General features: G+C 41.9%; 1 protein-coding gene across 2 annotated transcripts in view; it reads right to left on the reverse strand.

Annotated features, from left to right (window-relative positions):
- Window positions 1-11944: 11944 nt before the first annotated feature.
- LOC142481919 (carbonic anhydrase 3-like) overlaps window positions 11945-20212 on the reverse strand; it is a 38534-nt gene continuing 30266 nt past the window's right edge. For both annotated transcript variants that reach the window (XM_075582986.1, XM_075582985.1), the window contains 2 exons: window positions 17231-17386; window positions 11945-13922 (listed from right to left, as the gene is read on the reverse strand). In XM_075582986.1, coding sequence (XP_075439101.1) covers window positions 13803-13922; window positions 17231-17386 — 276 coding nt within the window. In that variant the 3' untranslated portion in view covers window positions 11945-13802. The remainder of the gene's footprint in view (window positions 13923-17230; window positions 17387-20212) is intronic.

Consider the following 20212-nt stretch of genomic DNA (forward strand, 5'->3'; position numbering starts at 1 on the left):
GCCGCCGGACTCTGCTTCTACTGTGGATCCCCTGAACATCTGGTCCGTGCATGCCCTTTGTGTCCGGGAAATGGGAACGCTCAGTGAGTATGGAGGAGCTCTCAGTGGGTGTTATCTCTTCTCGTCCCCTTCCTAAGGAGGCACTGCCTAAGAAACTTACGATTCCTATTTCTCTCGCAGGAGCTGACTTCGATAAACTAAGAGGGGCCAAGGTCTCTTCCAAATTGGATCTCCGTGGGGCTTACAACTTGGTCCGCATCAGGCAGGGCGACGTGTGGAAGACGGCCTTCAACACCCGCAGTGGGCATTATGGGTACCTCGTCATGCCTTTTGGTTTATGTAACGCCCCGGCAGTCTTTCAGGACTTTATTAATGACGTATTTCGTGAGGTGCTCAACATCTTTGTTATTGTTTACTTAGACGACATTTTGATCTTCTCCAAAAATCTCCAGGATCACATTCGTCACACCTCATACGTCCTCTCATGTCTACTCAAACATCACCTTTACGCCAAACTAGAGAAATGTACCTACCATCAACGCTCTACCCAATTCCTGGGCTACATTATTTCGGACGAAGGCTTCTTGATGGATCCAGCGATGTAGAGAGTGATTCAGCGCACCGCGATCAAAAAGAAGAACAGGTCTGGCCAAAAATATGTAATCTTTAATGAAGCATCATAAAATCAAGGGATGCAACCCTTCTACGCGTTTCGTGTCTAGCACTTTATCAAGAAGTGCTTTCATACGGTATACAGAACATTTATGTAGCAATGGCTGCCAAATCTCGCGATATCTGTGACGTCACGTCCATGTCATAGCCAATAGAATCTAACCATCAAGCGCATGCTCAGAACGGGGGAGTAACCAGCCATCACGCAATCTCCCCAACACTATTGAGGAACGCCCCTAGGGGAGTGCCACAAAGGGAGGAGTGATCACAACGGAGACTGTATCCGCCCCCATCCTGGCTCTACGTACCCGCTGCTGGTTTGAAACAGCACAAAAATGTGATAATGAGATCTCAGCCATAGATAGGCAAAGAAATCTTGATGGATCCAGGTAAACTCTAGGCAGTTACGGAATGGCCCAGACCAGAAACTCTCAAGGCTATCCAGCGCTTTTTAGGATTTGTGAACTACTATGGGAAGTTCATTAGTAATTTCTCTACCCTAGTGGCCCCCATCATGGCGTTGACTAGAAAAGCGGCTGATCCTTCTGTCTGTTCCGCCGAAGCTATCTCCGCCTTCCAGGCTCTTAAAGACGCCTTCGTCACGGCACCGATCCTGCGCCACCCCAACACGGATCTTCCCTTTGTAATAGAAGTTGACGCATCGGACTGCGGTAGAGGGGCAGTACTATCACAGAGGTTCTCCCCCTAGGATAAACTTCATCCTTGTACGTATTTCTCCAAGAGATTTTCCTCCGCGAGACGAATTACGACACCGGCAACAGGGAGTTATTGGCTGTAAAGATGGCACTATAAGAGTGGAGACATCTGTTGGAAGGGTCAAAAGAGCCATTTTCTATCTTAACAGATCACAAGAATTTACTGTATATTAAAGGAGCACGTCGCCTCGGCCCTCGCCAAGCTCGCTGGGCACTCTTCTTCTCTCGCTTTAACTATCACCTATCCTACATCCCTGGAACGAAGAACGTGAAGGCAGATGCGTTGTCCAGACAATACTCCTCGGAAGACAGGCCTGAGGCATCTTTGGAACCCATCCTACCTCCCGAAAGAATTTTGACTACTTCCACCTTCAAATTTCTAGACAAGATCAAAAAGGACCAGCAACAGATCCCTTCAGACACAGAGATCCCCTCTAACAGACTCTTCGTCTCGCCCAGATTTGTTCCAGAGGTCCTAATTTGGGGACACTCTTCTAAAACCGCAGGTCACCCGGGCTTCAGAAGGACGTTAGACTTAATTCGTCGGAACTTTTGGTGGCCCAGTATGTCTAAAGACATTGCGGAATTCACTCGCGCTTGCCCTGTTTGCGCCCAGAACAAGACTCTTCCTCAGAGACCTCAGGGACTTCTCCCATTGCCAGTGCCTGCTCGTCCATGGTCCCATATCTCCATGGATTTTATAGTCGATCTCCCTAGGTCTAGGGGCTTTAACACCATTTTAGTTGTCGTAGATAGGTTTTCGAAGATGGCCCACTTCATTCCCCTCAAGGGACTGCCCTCCTCTCCCGCCCTAGCAGACATTTTTTCCGAGCATATCTTTAGGATCCATGGCATCCCGTCTTCCATTGTCTCTGAAAGAGGATCCCAGTTCATTTCCAAGTTCTGGAGGACCTTCACTAAAAGACTGGGAATTGTCTCTTCCTTCTCCTCTGCATACCACCCCCAGTCCAATGGACAGACAGAGAGAACTAACCAGTCGCTGGAAAAATACCTCAGATGTTTCATCTCCGATTTCCAGGATGATTGGTCCCAACTCCTCCCGTGGGCAGAATAGACGGCCAATTCGGCCCGAAGCGAATCCATTCGAGAGTCTCCATTCTTTGTCAATTATGGGTTTCACCCTCCAATGTTGCTTCTCGGGTACCGGTGGTAGACGAACGGATTTCCACTCTCCAAGCATTTGGTCCAAGGCACAATCGTCTCTCCACAAGGCCGCCGATACTTCTAGTCTACAGGCCAATCGCCACCGTCGGCTGTCACCAAACTACAAGCCAGGGGATTTAGTATGGTTCTCTTCTAGAAACATCCACCTGAGAATTCCTTCTCCTAAATTGGCTCCTAGGTTTTTGGGTCCCTTTCCCGTCGTGGAGCAGATTAACCCAGTGGCGTTTCGTCTTAAACTACCATCCTCCATGAGGATCCCAGACGTTTTTCATGCCTCACTATTAAAACCCCACATTGCCAATCGTTTTTTTCCCAAACAGACCAGCAAGCCAGACCCAGTCACGGTACTCAATAATGAAGAGTACGAGGTACAAGCCTTACTGGACTCCCGCGTCTCCAGGGGGCAGCTTCAGTTTTTGGTACACTGGAGCGGTCTTGGGTTCCGCTCAAAGACATCCATGCACCCAGCCTCCTGAAGACTTTTAGGAGGAAATTTCCGGAGAAGCCATTCTTTGATCGTCCTGAGGCCGATCCTGAAGAGGGGGGTACTATTAAGAATGTGAGCACACAGCCCCACAGGCAGAACTCACAGCTCTCTCCTTACACTGCACTGACCCTTCTGCTACTACCACGCAAGCCTCCTTCAGCTGCATCGCTTACCCCTCGGCTTGGTATGACGCTCCATGAGGTTCTTTCCCCATGCTCTACGCTGCAGCCTTTGGCGCAGAATCACCGCTCCGCGCGCATGCGCGCACCTCACATTGCTTCTTCTCATGCGCACGTCAGACTTACAGTGCACTCACAACAGCCCCTGAACTTACCTCCACTCAGGCTCCGCCCCCAAACAACGCACGCTTACAATCTGGCTCTTGCTGAGTGTCACCTGGGCTCTAAGAACAGCAGCCAATGCGCTGAAGCTCCCTGGGCTCCTCCAGGCACACCCCCTCTCCTGGTTGGCTGTTCCAGCTTTATATACCCTCTCTGTCCTGTGCTTCCTCGCTCGTCACAGTTTTTGTATGGGTGATTCACAGTGCTTGTTCTTTGATTCTCTCGGTTTTGACGCGGCTTGGCACACTTCCCCCTTTGGCTCTCGACTTCGGCTTGTTCCTGTTTACGTACCTTCTGGCTCCCCTCAACCAAGGCTCTCACCTCGACTCTTCCGTACTTCTCCTACCCCTGATCTCGGCAGCGGCAACGACCATTCTTCTGGTAAAACCGGTACCGGCAAGTATTCACGCAATACTCCCCATCTGGCCTGGCACCACTCAATACCCCAAACCGGACACGTCCCTCGCTCTGTTGGTGTGTGTATTCATACCTGGCACCTCAGTTCTAGGGACAGGTCTGGTCTGCGGGCTACTCCGGGGCGACAAGTGTATAGTACAGCACCACAAATTGACCTCAGCAAACTGCAAATTACATTCTTTACAACTCAACTTGCCATTTTTTATTCATTTGTAACGTAAACAACACCCACCATTGTGATGATGAATCTATCCAGCAGATCCTATTTGCTGTATGAAAGTAAAGGGAATACAGCAAAGAGAGTGGGGCTCTTCAGTTGACAGATAAGAACATCCTACAACATATTAGAATCCTACACTTGTTAATAAAGGGAAACAAAAAAAAGCATATACTCCTGTCACTAGTTCTTAGAGACAATGGTGAGGGTAAGAACATAACCAACACACATCTGGTCTTAAGATATTTCATTATGAAAGAACACATGAAAATACATCTAGTTTTCAAGTACAGTACAATGCTGGGAAGCCATACACCATACAACAGTGATAACAATCTCGTAAAGTTGCTCCTACAGGAAACTGAGCACACAAGTCTCTGTATTTAGGGCTGGCACCCTAACCACTATGCTATGCAACCTCCCTTATAGATGCTAAAATCAAACCACATGCATTTGGAAAGTTGATTTCAAATGTAAAAATGTACAGGTATTTACACAATATTGTTTACAATATAGGATAAAAACACAGAAATGCTGGGTTTACTATCTCACTGGGATCAATTATAGAAAAGTCAAATCCTGAAAATAAGAGGGCCAAGCTTGTGAACCTCATCTTCAAACAGTAAACACAATATATTTGTTGTAGTAACAATAAAGAGAAGGTGTTTTTAATATAAATCTATTTTTTTCTAAAGGAAAAACTGACAATGTAGATATCGTATGAACCTTTCTTTACGATTACATTCTTAGTACTTGTTATATATTATAGTATCAAAACATTATTATAGAGACATTTTTACCTGCATAGGGCTGAAAGAATAATGCCTGGCGTGAAAGGTGCAGTTTCCCAAGATACATGGCTCCAGTTAGAAGAAAAGAGGAAAAAGTCTACCGTTTGCATTGGTGCCGGGAAAATGAAGGCAATGTTATTACCGTAATAGCGATCACCTGGCCCATAGCGACAAAGGTGCCACTGTGGAGTTGAGGCCATATGTCAAGGTTTTAAAATCTTTTCAGATTGTTCAATGTCTGCTATATCTAGTGCATAACTAAACTATCCTTATTTTTAAGACATCAAGCTTCAAATGGTGCATCTATTGCTGGTAACATTACAGCATTATGATTGTATCTGAGCAATATGGTTATGTCCTATTTATGAGAATTCTACATATAAATAAGAATACAATTAAAAGCCTTAAAGGAGCAATCCAAGAAATATCTTACATGGGTGTTTCTTTTTAATAAATCCGCTCTGTAGTATTAGATAATACTTACTACCTCTGTTTATTTTAACATTCAACTCAATGCCATTTTTTTTTTTAAACTTGTATTTTATTGGTTTTGCACATAGGGGGAGGGGTACAGAACATAATAGGGGGCGTGAGGGGGGTGGGTAAAATGGGCAAGGTCCATTGCCAGGGTAATACATTGCATATAGATACAAGTATTCAAAGAAGAGAACACCCTTTTAATGAGAAATCTCGAGAAAACCTTTGCATGTTACCCAACTCTGTCCACTCGGAGGGGAGGTCTCCCTATCAAACAGGTCAGCTCACATATGCTCTCCATGGTTCCCATATATTGTGGAAGCTGTTATGTTTTTCCTCAAGGATACTTGTGAGTTTCTCCATGAGCATTATGGTATTCATTTTATTTTATACTATATTGATGTCTGGCGGTTTTTCTTGTTTCCAATGAATAGCTATCACCGCCTTGGCAGCCAAGAGCATGTGTTTAAGCAGTGAGTCCTTATTTTTATCTATTTGCTCAATGGGTTTGTTAATCAGGAAAGTTCCCATATCCCAGGGAGGGACAATGTCCGTAGCCTGGGACATCAATCTCCCGATTTTCCTCCAGTATGGTGAAATTCTGGGACAGGACCACCAGATACAGTATGTTTAAATGTACCAACGTGTCCACAGTTTTGGCAACAGAGTGGAAAAGAGTTAGGGGGGAAATGGAAAGACGTGCTGGGGTATAGTGCCATCTGTGGAGGACCTTAATATTTGTTTCTCTTATAGATGAGCATCTAGATTACCTGGCCACCCTCTCAAAAATCTCCTCTCACTCCTCCTCCTCTAGACTTGCACCCATGTATTTTTCCCACTTGATAAGATTTTGGTTGGTTTACTGATTGGGACTTGATATTAGCATCTGGTAAACAGGGCTATCATACCTTTGTGGTATTCAGCTTCTGAAGAAAGATGCTCACAGGTCATCAGTGGCCTAAAAATATCTGTTATGGTAGGGATAGTAGATGTTGTTTCTCACCTGTAAATATTGGAATAAATGTTTGTTAGGGATCTTGTGTTCTAACTATAACTCATAGAAAGACTTTAGCCTATTGCCTAGCTGGGAGTCCTTAATTTTAGTAATGCCCAGGGTCCTTCACTTGGGGAAGGACTGAGGATGGAATGTTGGTGCAAATCTGGGGTTGTTCATGATTGGGGACAAGGGCAACGGGGTGGATGAGATTTTTTTTATTGTTGTTGGTTGCAGATTTGATCCCAGATTTGTAGGGAGTAGGTTAGGATTGGATGATCCCTTGATTTTGGGGTCTATCCTCTCTAACGAGCCATATCTGGTTTTTCTATGTCCACACAAGGTTTAGGACCGTTAAAATCTTTTTTAAGCCTCTTAAATAAAGCCGGGTAGTTTGTAGATTTGTAAAGCTTGTTAGATGATTTAGTTACGAACACATGAGGTACTTTAACTTATCCTTTTTCCATATGTTGGAAATGCTTTTTAAGGGTTATGACTTCTGTCGAGAGGTTTAGGCTCAGAGCCTCTGATTGTGTACAATTGATTTTAAAGTTAGAACGTTTGCCAATGCCAGAAAATTTATATTTTCAGCTCTACAGTCAACATAGTGTTATACAGGAAAGCAATTATTAGAATAACATAATCAGCAGTCTCAAGTGGAAAATGTACTATAAAAACGATAAAGTATTACAATGTATGATGTCAAGAACTGTTACCAAGTCCAAACCATGAAATAGTCCAGCAAATAAAGGGACTTAAAAACCATATGGTGTTGATATAGTCCTGATGAGAACATCTGATGTACTGTAGTAGAACTCTCGAAATAGCAATCAGGTGGATGTCAGGTCATGGAAAAGGAAGATAGATAAAACATAGTGTAATACAGTATACTATATGAGATGTGAGATGGCAAATGGGTGGGGGCATTGGACAGTAATAGAAATGGACACACACAAGGAGAGAGGGGCAAAACAAACAAGGGGTACAGATCAAACATATAAATAGACATCACAAGACAGACAATCAAATATGTGAATAGGATTTGAATTGTCTTAAAAATCAATAACAATTTATTCTAATAAAATTGGCATGAAGTATTCGAATATCAAGTAATTGAAAGGTGACATTGTGTAAGTTGTCTTCATGCAAAAATTGAAATCCTAATTACAAGAAGTACAGTAGGACAAATATAATCATTGAGTACTGTCAGTACATTGGTGGTGCTTGCATATGGAAAGGAAGACCACTGATATAGAGTTGGATCCCGCGGGCAAGATAGAAGACTGCAGTATCGGGTGGATGCACACCCGTCTCTGTATCCCATTGTGGAAGGATCAGATGTGCAGAAAGAAATCGGTCTCTCGCTCACCTGTAAGAATGTCACAAGCGCATCTGTGTGTGCATGTATGATACTCTGCATGTACCTTGGAAATTTGATCTTGGACCCTACACATTTCGTGACTGCATCACTTCCTCAGGGATTTCTGAATAGGAGGGGTTAGTCTCTATTTATATAGCCAATCCGTTTAACTCATCAAGTGCTTGAGACTAATAGCACTTAGAAAATATATAAAATAATGGCTGATGGGCTTGACTTTAAAATACATACACAAATTACAAAAATTAAATAAAATATGTGTTTCTTTCTACCAGCTTCGTTATGTCTCTAATGCTATTTATATACTGTATCTCCATCTCTTCTTCATTTGCCACTTCTCAGTTCACATGCACTCCTTTTCTACCTGCGCCCACTGACACTACACAGCTATACCCCCTGCACTAAATCACACCCCTACAAATCATCCTCTCTCTTCCTTTCCATGCTTCTCCTCCTTGCTTCTGGGGATATCTGTCCCAATCCTGGTCCCTGTCTTATTCCTTCATCCTCTCATCCTTGCCTCCCAAATGCAATTTCTTCTCCTTCTGGTGTCAACCCCTCTAACCTCATATCCATCCCCTGTCAACCTCCCTCATCTCTCCCTTTCTTCTGTGCCCTTTGGAATGCATGCTCCCTTTCCAACAAGTTCCTTTCTGTGCATGACTTCTTTTTCTCTCACTCTCTGCTATTGTTTGCTATAACTGTGACTTGGCTCACTCAGTCTGACTCTGCACTGGAAGCTGCCTTCTCTTATGGTGACCTTTCTTTCTCCCACACTCCGTGCCCTGATGGCAGGGGTGGAGGCGTAAGGCTTCTCCTCTCCTCTATCTGCCATTACCAACTCCTTCCTATTCCTCCCTCTCTTACTTTTCCCTCCTTTGAAGCTCACACTGTCCAGATTTGCTCTCCTCTCTCTGTCCATGTGGTGGTCATCTATCGTCCACCTTGTTCTACTCATCCCCCTTCTGTCTTTCTCTCTTACGTTGAATCCTGGCTTTTCTTCTTTCTTTCCTCTGCCTCCCCTGTTCTTCTCCTTGGAGACTTCAACTGCCATATTGATGACCCCTCTCTCCATTCTGATTCCTGCTTTCTCTCTCTAACCTCTTCTTTTGGCCTTCAACAGTGGACTGTAGCCAGCACCCACAAAGATGACCACTACCTAGACCTGGTTTCCTCTAAAATCTTTTCTCTCTCTGATTTCTCCATTTCCCCCTTCCTTTCTCTGACCATCATTTCATCTCATTTTCTCTCTCACTTTTCCCCTTCTCCACCTCCATCTACCACTCACCTCTGCAGAGAACCTGTACTCTATTAACCTACCAGCTTTTGATTCCACTTTACGCTCCTCCCTCTCCTCCCTCTCCTCTACTCTAGACTTTAAAACCTGGTCAGGGACTACAACTCTGCCCTATCCTCCTCTCTTGATCTACATACCCCGCTTTCTCTCTGCCGTTCTTGCCCTTCTAACCCCTGACGTTGGTAAAATCTCCACACGGGCATGCTGCGTTCCTGCACTGGTTCCTCTAAACACCTCTGGAGGAACACAGCGGGGGTCTCTGCATTTGAATGGGACTCACACTGCGTGAATCCTACCGGGCTGCAAGTTCCACTCAAATGCAGGGACCTGCTGTGTTAATCCAATGGGCCATTACAGCGTCTATGGACTATGCTGCAGAGTGTTTGTGAAATGCTTATGGATTTTCCTCAGATGCTGGGCCAGAACCGACTGTTGCATCTGTAAGTGCCATTAGTCTCAAGCCCTTGACAAGTTAATTGGATTGGCTGTATAACTAGATACTAACCTCTCTTGTTCACATACCCCTAAAAAAGTGATGCAAAACACGAAATGCGTAGGGTCAAAGTTCACATTTCCAGTGCACACGCAGAGCATCAGACAAGCGGACATGCCTGTGACGTTCTCCCGGACAGTCGAGAGACCGGTTTCTTTCTGCACATCTGATCATTCCACACCGGGACGCAGAAATGGATGCACATCCGCCTGATGGGCAGGTCATACTGCAGTCTTCCATCTTGCCCGAGGGATCCAACTCCATATCAGTGACTTTCTTGTCCATATGCAAGCACCACCAGTGTACTGATAGTACTCAGCGCTTATAATTATCCTACTTCTTGTAAGCAGGATTTCAATTTTTGCCTGAAGACATCCTGCTAAACGTCACCTTTCAATTACTTGATAATTGAATACTTTATGCCAATTTTATTAGAATAAATTGTTATTGATTTTTAAGACAATTCTAATCTTATTCATATATTTGTTTGTCTTGTGGTATCTATTTTCTGTTTCGGCTGAACCCCTTGTTTGTTTTGCCCCTATCTTCTTATATTTGTCCATTTCTATTCCATCCCTTACCCCCACCCATTGGCCATCTCACATCTCCTATAGTATACAGTATCACATTGTTTTTCTGTTACCTTCCTTTTCCATGTCCTGATGTCCACCTGATTGCTATTTGGGGAGTCCTACTACATCAGATGTTCACATCAGGACTTTATAAACACAGTACGGTTTTATTCCCTTTACTTGCTGGATTATTTCACTGTTTTTACTTAGTAACAGGTAGAGAATCCTGGAGCAGAGAATTAAGTGTCAGTGCATCAGAAAAATAACCACAGCTGTGGGTCCACAGTCTTTATATATATCTGACCCATGCAGATATGACTGCAATAAATGTAATTGAATTGAGGTAAATCCGGACACTGTATTTGAAGATATTCAGTATGTATATAACAAATAACTCTTATTGTGGAAAGATAACAAGCCCAATAGTATGTTGCCCAGTAGGACTATCCATAGACTCACAGCTGTGAGCCAGGGACAGATCCCTATGGGGCTAGGGGTATGTAACTCCTAGAGTAGGAACAGTCCTGAGAAGGATGAAATATCAATAACAGTGGTATAGGGTACTCATGACCTCCACAAAGTATCTCTGGATCCGACGTGCGCACGGTTAAAGGAAATGGACGACCGGAAGTCCAGCAGGGGGGAAACAAAGTGGTGCACTTCTCAATGATGATGGTGATTATTTTTTTCACGCGATCCAGCCTCCATCATCATAGTAACAGTTCTGAACGTTATATTTATTTGGAGGTGCTTGTTTCTCATTGTATGTGTACAGTAGGCAAGTTCCCCTGGCTATAGCCTTCTACTGGCCTCAACACTATAAGTCCAGATAGGAGCAGGCAGTGTTGGGGTTAAACTCCTGCACAGGGCCTAGCCTGTAGTTGCAGCCTGGATGGGTACTATGTTGCCTTATCCAGGGGCAGGCCTAAACCGGCAGTTACAGTGTCATACCTGGGAAGGGTACTGACTGGGTCACATGTATATGGTGTGCCTGCCCTGTTATGGGACGGGTTACAAGCCCTTCCCCCGGGTATAAAAGCTGACACTCCACCAAATTGAGGTGGTTGATTATGGGACAGTGTGATACTCTTTTCCCTACAAGAGGGTCAAGGAGATTGGGAGGGGCTCTTGAGGCCTCAAGCCCCTGGGGTCTGCTTCAGGGCTGGAGGACGATCATGCTGTTATACAATAAAACTGCAGTTGGACCAACTATGGTATTTGGTTATTGGAATGGAGTATTGCCTGTGGGGACCATCCTACATCCAGCAGGATCCTCGTGATATGGAGGAGCTGCACAGTAAGAACCAAGAGAAAGCCTGCCCTGTTGTTGCTCCCAAACTACAACTGCGGAGCCACTAAGACCTCCTGAACCAGCAGGTGAGCTACATTACCCAGGGAAACACCCATGTAGTGACCAGATCTTCAGATACAGGGGGGAACAGGTGCTACATATGTTTATCTGATTTTGATTAATCAGAGGACCACCCCTGGCAGCCTCCCATCATCTGTATATTTAGTTATAGTTTCTCACCAAGAGAATACAGCACTACGATTTAACTGCCTACTATATGTGGATCAGTTCATATTTATATATACATTTTTATAATTTTTCCACAGTTGTATGTATATTTACATTCACAATAAACAATAGTGCTTTTCACTTCATTTTTTAATTACAGTGTATTCGCTTGTACAGTATGTTGTTGACTCATATGCAGTAATGGATCCACATGGTCGCTATCGTTTTTCAATTGTTTGTCCCCTTTCAGAGTTATTTGTTTTGCTGTATATCTCAATTCCTCTCATTGTCACCCTTTGTCTTAGTGGTGCCTCAGACTACAGCAGGAAAGGGTTGCTAAAGTCAGTGTTTAATCAGCAAGTTCAAAGATAAAAAGCATACAGAACTGTTTAAATATTTTAACTTTTATTGATACGTATACATGCAGGTCTACAATTCAAATGTACTCATTGACACTCAAACATGCAGGTTTACTATGCCATCATGGGCGAACAAACAGCATTTGTATGAGCAAGCATGCTTGCACTGTTTAGTAAATCTGTCAAAAACACGTGTTGTGTTGAAGCTGAGAAAAGTCTAAAAACCTGACATAAAAAAGAGCAAATACTCGTAGAAAAAACAACAACTGCAGAATACAGGAATGGAGAACCACTCAGTGCACTGACTATGCTAACTGCATGCAAAATAGCACACAATATGATCTATTATAATTAAAACTGCATGTAAAAAAAAAGGCTGATACATTTTTTTTTGTTTTGAAATCAGAAAATTGTCACCTTTTTTCTTCCGTGCAATCTTGATGTTCTGGACATCAGCAGGTGTGACCACACGTTAGGAGCACCAGTATTTGCACTATTGTTTTTTTACTTGTTAACAGAAGTGCTACAATATCTCTCTGTATTTGCATCTATTATAATTCAAATGTCTAGCAATCTGTAAGGCATTATTTAAGAAAAATATTTAATAACATATATTGATCATTTTAATCTGGTCTGTAACTGTTATATACGCCTATAACATATATTATCTTTAACTGTGCATGCAATGTCTTTATATATAATGTATAACCATGTTCACTTAATGTAACTGTATTTGTAACCATGTATTTGTCATCATAACTCTATGCCCAGGACATACTTGAAACGAGAGGTAACTCTCAATGTATTATTTCCTGATAAAACATTTTTATAAAAATAAATGTCATATATATTCCATATATTTGAACCCATATATTTAAGCAATCATCTTTATACAATATTGTATTTCCATATCCAATACTTTTTACTTTTTAATTGGTGAATGATACAGTACAAAATGTACCTCTAAATATATCCTTTATAGGGCACGATACGCAATATTGTGTAACTCCATAAACATTTTTTACATTGTTGAGTGTTAATTATATTGCACTTGTTGGCCTTCCATGCACTAAAAGACAACAGGTTATTTGAATAAATGACCCCTGATAACATGACTAGCACACCATGTTAATGAAACTAGGGGGTTAAGATAAATAAAGTAGTTTTTTTGGACTCCATGGCTAAGAAACAAAAGGATTTCGGGTAACTAATATATGTTGTGTTTTTTTGTGTAAAATATTTTTTAGTAAATATTTTCCTTAGGGAAGATGCTACTTTAGTTAGTAATGTAATTGTAAATTGAATGTTAATCCAATAAAATGGACTGGTAGTTCATAGAAGTTTAAGTTCAATAACAAAGAAAAAGTATGAAGCTGTCATTCCTGAGCAACCTGCTGTGTTTTATATTTTAAATATAACAAGAAGTTAATTGTGAGTGCCGGCTTTATACTTTATCTAAAATTATGAATAAAAAACATGTATCAAAGAGGGTATCACTGACTTCTTCACCAGTCCACTGTATCTATTCTGAATAATTTACAGTTCAAGCTTGAGTGCACTGCACATTATTTTTGTTGACAGTTACCAATTTATTTCCAATTTAAAACAATCAAATCATTTTCCATGAGTTTATTCGCATTTCAGAGAATTGGTAAAATGCATGCAAAAGAGTAGACAAAGCTTTTACAATTTATATGGAGCCTGTAGTACATTTGTTCTCTAAGAAAATAACAGTAGTCTGTCACATTCTATTACTCCCATCATCAGATAAAGGAATTCATATTATACAAGCACTGTGAAAGCAGCATAGCACTAGCATGCAAATTAATCTGTGCTTTTCATTTTATAACTTCTATCAAATAATTTCCACAGGGCTGAGTGTGGAGCTTAATCGAAGGAAGCTCTGACTTCTCTCCCTTTCAGAGGTTGAGGTGGACGATAGTTATCCACCATGTGGCAGGGAATCTCACCTTCTGAACTTGAGTAAAGGTTTCGGAATTGTTCCATCTGCAACAAAAAATATTGAACCAGTATAATATATATATATTCTTCTTCTCTCTCCTCCTTCCCCACCCTCTATTCCCCTGTTCTCATCATCATCATCATCATCATCATCATCATCATCATCATCATCATCATCATCATCATCATCATCATCATCATCATCATCATCATCATCATCCCTTGTCAATCTACTTCTGGATGGGGACATCCCCAATGACCTTTCTTGTACTGTGCGTGCAGACCTCAATCCTCTATGTCTGTATGTAATATTAATATATATACACCTTGTTCAGGAAAAAAAGGATCACCTTTTGTTTTTCATCATATCTTATATATTTCTCGCCCGATCTCCATTAAAATGTACACAATTAAGGATTTTATCATTTGGAAACAAAAAGGAATTTGACTTAGACTTAAAGATTCCCCCCCGCCCCCCCCATTAAGAAATTTCGAAAAACTCTGTGGGGCTTATGCAGAGAGGTACGTACCAGAAAGGCTTAAATTCGCCACAGGATTGGCATTTAATTTTGTCCTATGCAGGGTACTCCGGTAGCGCGGTGTGCATGAAATTGTTAATTAGGCGAGTTTCACTTGGCGTGAAACTCGCCATTCTGAGGCGCGCGGTATTTGGCCACAATACACAAAAACAGAAAAGACGGTGCAAAACAGCGCTAAAACACACAATGACAATAAAATATAATGGGCAGCCAGACAAAAACTGACTGTACAGTCAGTAACTAGACAAAGGAAAAAAGATAAGCCGGCGCCAGTTCAAACCGTGACGTGTATAGTCCAAATCAAGTCCTTTTGTGATGGTGACGGCTGGGTAACAGGAGAGGAGGAGAATAGGAGGATTGAAAACCGGCAGGAGGAGGGAGTCACGCGCAGCAGCACCACTGATCCAGACCCTCTGGAGCCCCGGACAGCATCTGCCACACGTGGGGACGCCAGAGAGTGAGCTCCGGTCGCCATCTTGGATCTACAGAAAGTGCTTCCAGTCCTGCTGCTTTTAATTATCCTGCATCCTGTGAGTAGGGCAACGATTTTGCCCCCCCGGATTAGTGTGTGTAAACATCCAGAATCCTATATTAGTTGTCATTAAATAGCTTTTTATTAATTCTGTCTGGCTAGTTTGTGTTGTGAGTTTGTCTTGTTTGTTTCATGTTGTCAGTGTTATATGTTTTTATGTCCTCAATTTGACATACTGCACTATAATTCTCTCTTTATTTTTTCACATATCACGTCACGTTTTGGAGGAAATCTGCAATTTGCTCATCACCATCACAAAAGGACTTGATTTGGACTATACACGTCACGGTTTGAACTGGCGCCGGCTTATCTTTTTTCCTTGGCCACAATACAGCCAACTTTTGTTGGCGGGCAAAATTTCACCCGAACGCGCCATTTAGTAGCTCCCATTGGCGCGTACATGCGCATCGGAGCTACTGGAATCGTGCATGTTTTTGCATTGGCGAAATCACGCTTCTCGCCACACGTCTGGCGAATTTGAATTGGCCCGCCAAGTTCTCGCCACTAACTGTTTAAATGCGGACATTTTTGCCACAAACCTGGCGAAATTGAACTTAACTTACCTCTCTGCATAAGCCCCTTTATTTTAAAAACAGACACATGTGGGCTTACATCTCAAATGTATAAGGAAGTAACCTGTTCAGGCTCAGAATATACTAAAAATTACAATACGTCTCACAATGGGGATCTGATTTACGGGAAACTTTAGAGGCAGAGGAATGGGATGAGAAATTCCTGGCAGCGGCAAAAAGCTCAATTTACACCACGCTGAAGGAGAATGTATATAAAGTATTGATGAGGTGGTATCACACTCAAGTAAAGCTATCAAAATGTATAGCAGGCTACTCCCCATTGTGTCCCAAACAATGTGGGGAACAAGTAGATTTGTTACAAGTAGATTTGTTACAAGTAGATTTGTGGTCCTGACCCCGGATTGCACCACTCTGGAGGAAAATTAAAAATTGTCTGCAGAGGATTTGGGGCCTCGAGATCCCGATGGACCCCTGATTGTTCCAATTGAATAGACCGGTGCAAGATCTATCCAGAGAAGAAAATAAACTTATTGCACATTTTGCAACAGCGACGAGGTGTGAGATCGCAGCATTATGGAAGTAAAAAGATTCTCCATTAATCTCTAAAATTAGAAACAACATTTAGTTTGTTTGCCATATGGTGAAACTAACAAGCCTGGTAAATGACACCGGTACCAAATTCCAAAATGTATGGCTACCATGGTTAGCGCAGCCAGACATAGCAGGGGTGAGCATAGCCACAAGTTTGCTGTGTTAGTAACAGGTGTATTCTCGTCCGGCAGTGGGCAATGAGCAGTAACATCTTAATGGTCGTATAGGGCAGACACGATACAGTAGACCCCGGACATCATGGAGGAGAATAAAAGAGGATAAAAGGAGAGCAAGGTAATTAGATATAAGAGAACAAGGTCTGGATTAGAGGTTCCCTTTCCCAGTTCCCCTCCACATCCTCCACCCACAAGCTATGTATATTTTTATGTTCTATCATTTGGATACTATGTACTTTGTTTCAACTTATATCATGTATTGTTCAAATGTGTACAACTTGATATGTAAAACTGAAATAACATTTGTTACAAAAATTGTGCACAATTGTAGGTCTGTTATCGAGATTAGCACTATATAAGAAGAACAATGTAGACATCGGGTGTGCAATTATTTTGACTGGGGAGCCACTTCCCAAATGTTAATCATAAAAGGGCTGATATTCCAAGATATGGCTCTAAGAATGATGGATTCAGAGCAGAGACATTTTTTATTACAGCTGTCAGAGACTTCTAAGCATCACAAATGCTTGAATATTTACCTCATATTATTAAAATAAGTGTTGTGTGTCGTTTCCACCATATCATGGAATCTGCAGTCCAATGGTGGTAGAGATATATTGGTAATTTAGGTACATTTCTACTAATGAAGTGCTCATGGTTACAGTGGATTAACCTTTGGTGTGCTTGTTATGTCTATGTTACATCATTTATGTCACATTGTCCTGGGGCATATACATCTGGTGACTTTTTTATAAGGTGACTTCCTACCTTCAACATTTTTATGAGACTTACTGTATATATGATGAAAACCCACACTCGTCATCATGTCGTGAACTATTTTCTTATTTTAACTTCAAGAACTAGAATATACATAAAACCCCTATTAAATATACAACACGCGGAACATTCACAATTTTGTGATGAGGAAGATTTATCTTAGCATTGCTCTGGGGTAATGCTAGGGCGCACTTAAACATTTTACCTGGTCAGAGCTAACTGTAAATGGTTCTCTCAAAAGCAGCCAAGTAACACATTCTTCACACGGTGGGGTTGTAAAGGAGCCTTGGTAAGTCCAGTAATCCCGGGATGTCGGAAACAAAAGTGCAGGATCAAAGTCCGTGAAATGAGCTTTCTTTCCCTAAATGAATATTTTTTTAAATACAAAATTAAATCAATATCTTCTTTGTGACTGGTGAATTGTATAACATATTGAAATTTAATCAGCGTGATCAATTAGCTACTGTAGCTCATGAGGTATTTAGCAGTTTAAAGTTAGACAAAGTCTGATGAATGCAGTGTACCAAGGGTTAAACAGGAGTTGGACAAGAGCTGGATGTAGGTCTTCTACTGCTTCATCTACACTGTACATAATATCATGTATAGTGCATGATATGAATGATATCAAGATATATCATTGGACAAGATTCTGTGAGTTCCTTCCTTTGCCAATAATACCACTCTACTCCTAAACACATTGTTAAAATGCACCATTAACATTCTCCTACCACAGTCTCTTCTAAAACGTATCCTTAAAATTCTCAAAATCAACACAGCTACTCTACCTGTCAATTTCCTCTTCCAATATATTCCCCCTACCTTTCTTGCTGCAAAATATTTGCCCATTAATATCAGGCTCAGTAGGGATATCTATGGGGAGAGTCAGTAGTGTAGAATCACCTCGGTTAGTCACAGATAGCTGGAGTCAGGATCAGCGGTGCAATGGGCAGCAAAGAGTTTCCAGGAGGAGCTGGCAAAAGTGGTCGTGAGGTAAGCCAGGGTAAATGCGGGCAGCAAGCAAGAGAATCCCTGGACGCACCGGGGTCATGGCAGGCAGCAAACAGGAGAATTGTCAGATGCCACAATATATATATAAGCATATGAGTGTCACAGAGGAGTGCTACTGAGCATGGCAATATATATTTAAAACCAGAGACAGAACATAAAACACAGACAGAGCTCAGTGCACATCCAGTGAAATTCATACACGGTACAGTGCCTAAATATATATGTATAAATATCTATTAAATAAAATGGTCTTTTAGTTTAACATTTTTGGCCAAAATTGTTGTAAGCCCCTGAGCCACTGCACGGCAGACCACATTTCAAGGGGTCCCTAACACTAATATAAATTCTTAATAACCTGTGCAATACCAGGAAGAATGATTTATAATAAATCTGTCAATATTAGTTGCAAAGTTCTAAGTCTGATTGAAGCTTTTAATAACATGTACATTACCAGGAAAAGCACACTGTATTAGATTTGTCACAACCATACTGCAAGCAAGCAAGTTCCCCTGAGTGGGAGATGCTATGGAGTGAGCTTTTAACCATTTAAATATGGGAGGGGGTAAGCTTCAATTAGGTAGGAGGTTGCCACCCTCCAATCAGCTAAGACTAGCTGAACAAGAATTGTAAAACATATTGGCCAAAAATGTTAAACTAAAAGACCATTTTATTTAATAGATATTTATACATATATATTTAGGCACTGTACCGTGTATGAATTTCACTGGATGTGCACTGAGCTCTGTCTGTGTTTTATGTTCTGTCTCTGGTTTTAAATATATATTGCCATGCTCTGTAGCAGTCCTCTGTGACACGCATATGCTTATATATATGTTGTGGTTATTTTGGGGGTTCAATAGGAGCTTGTTAGGTGTCCAGTATGTTTTACAATTCTTGTTCAGCTAATCTTAGCTGATTGGAGGGTGGCAACCTCCTACCTAATTGAAGCTTACCCCCTCCCACATTTAAATGGTTAAAAGCTCACTCCATAGCATCTCCCACTCAGGGGAACTTGCTTGCTTGCAGTATGTCTGTGACAAATCTAATACAGAGTGCTTTTCCTGGTAATGTACAGGTTTTTAAAAGCTTCAATCAGACTTAGAACTTTGCAACTAATATTGACAGATTTATTATAAATCATTCTTCCTGGTATTGCACAGGTTATTAAGAATTTATATTAGTGTTAGGGACCCCTGGAAATGTGGTCTGCCGTGCAGTGGCTCAGGGGCTTACAACAATTCTGGCCAAAAATGTTAAACTAAAAGACCATTTTATTTAATAGATATTTATACATATATATTTAGGCACTGTACCGTGTATGAATTTCACTGGATGTGCACTGAGCTCTGTCTGTGTTTTATGTTCTGTCTCTGGTTTTGAATTGTCAGATGCACCAGGGTCAAGGAAACAGCAGGCAGAGGAAGTCAGAGGCAAGCAGGAACCAGGAATACAGGAAAACTGTAGTAGCAGGTAATTAAATAAGGGAGCAACACAACCTCACTCTGGCAAGCAAAGCTGTTGTGAAGCAAGGAGTTCTGAGAGATTGCCTTCTTATTGGCCATGAAACTCATGTGCTGCAGTCAGCACAGCTGAGTGCTAAGATCTGCTTAGAATAAAACAGTCCCTCTACATGGGTCTTGACAACACTGTATTTTTTTAACCTTCTCTCAGAACACTCCCTACTCTACACATTTCCTCCTCTCCCCTCTCCCTTTCTTTGCACTTATGAGCGCCGCTGATTTTTGCAATCACTTCAACAAGCTACCTCCTCTCCTCGTAAGAGCACATGCTCTAACAAGTCTTCATCTCACCTCCTGTCTTTATCTGACATTCTCCTCTAGACTGTAGGAGTTATTTCTTCAAACCCTGGATCCTAGCATACAATATCCCCAATAGCTCTGTCCCTAAACTACCTTGATTCCTTACCGCAGTACTCCTCGTAGACCTACAGGGGCACACAGAGGAGCCGGGTTCAGATCCAGAACTGGTAAGAACTAGAACAGTCCAAGAGGCCAGCTACGATCTTTGTTTGGGTATAAAACCCCATCCAGTATGTTCATTCTTTGCGTGTCAACTTTCTGTTTACAGGTCAGGAGTAAGGTTATTCTTGGTTCCCTAACACTGTGTCTTTCCCTGTTCCTTTTTATTCAGGCTCCTAGTTCCTCAGCTCTACAGGTAC

Source organism: Ascaphus truei, chromosome 2 (genome assembly GCF_040206685.1).
Source record: "Ascaphus truei isolate aAscTru1 chromosome 2, aAscTru1.hap1, whole genome shotgun sequence".
Taxonomy (NCBI): Eukaryota; Metazoa; Chordata; class Amphibia; order Anura; family Ascaphidae; genus Ascaphus; species Ascaphus truei.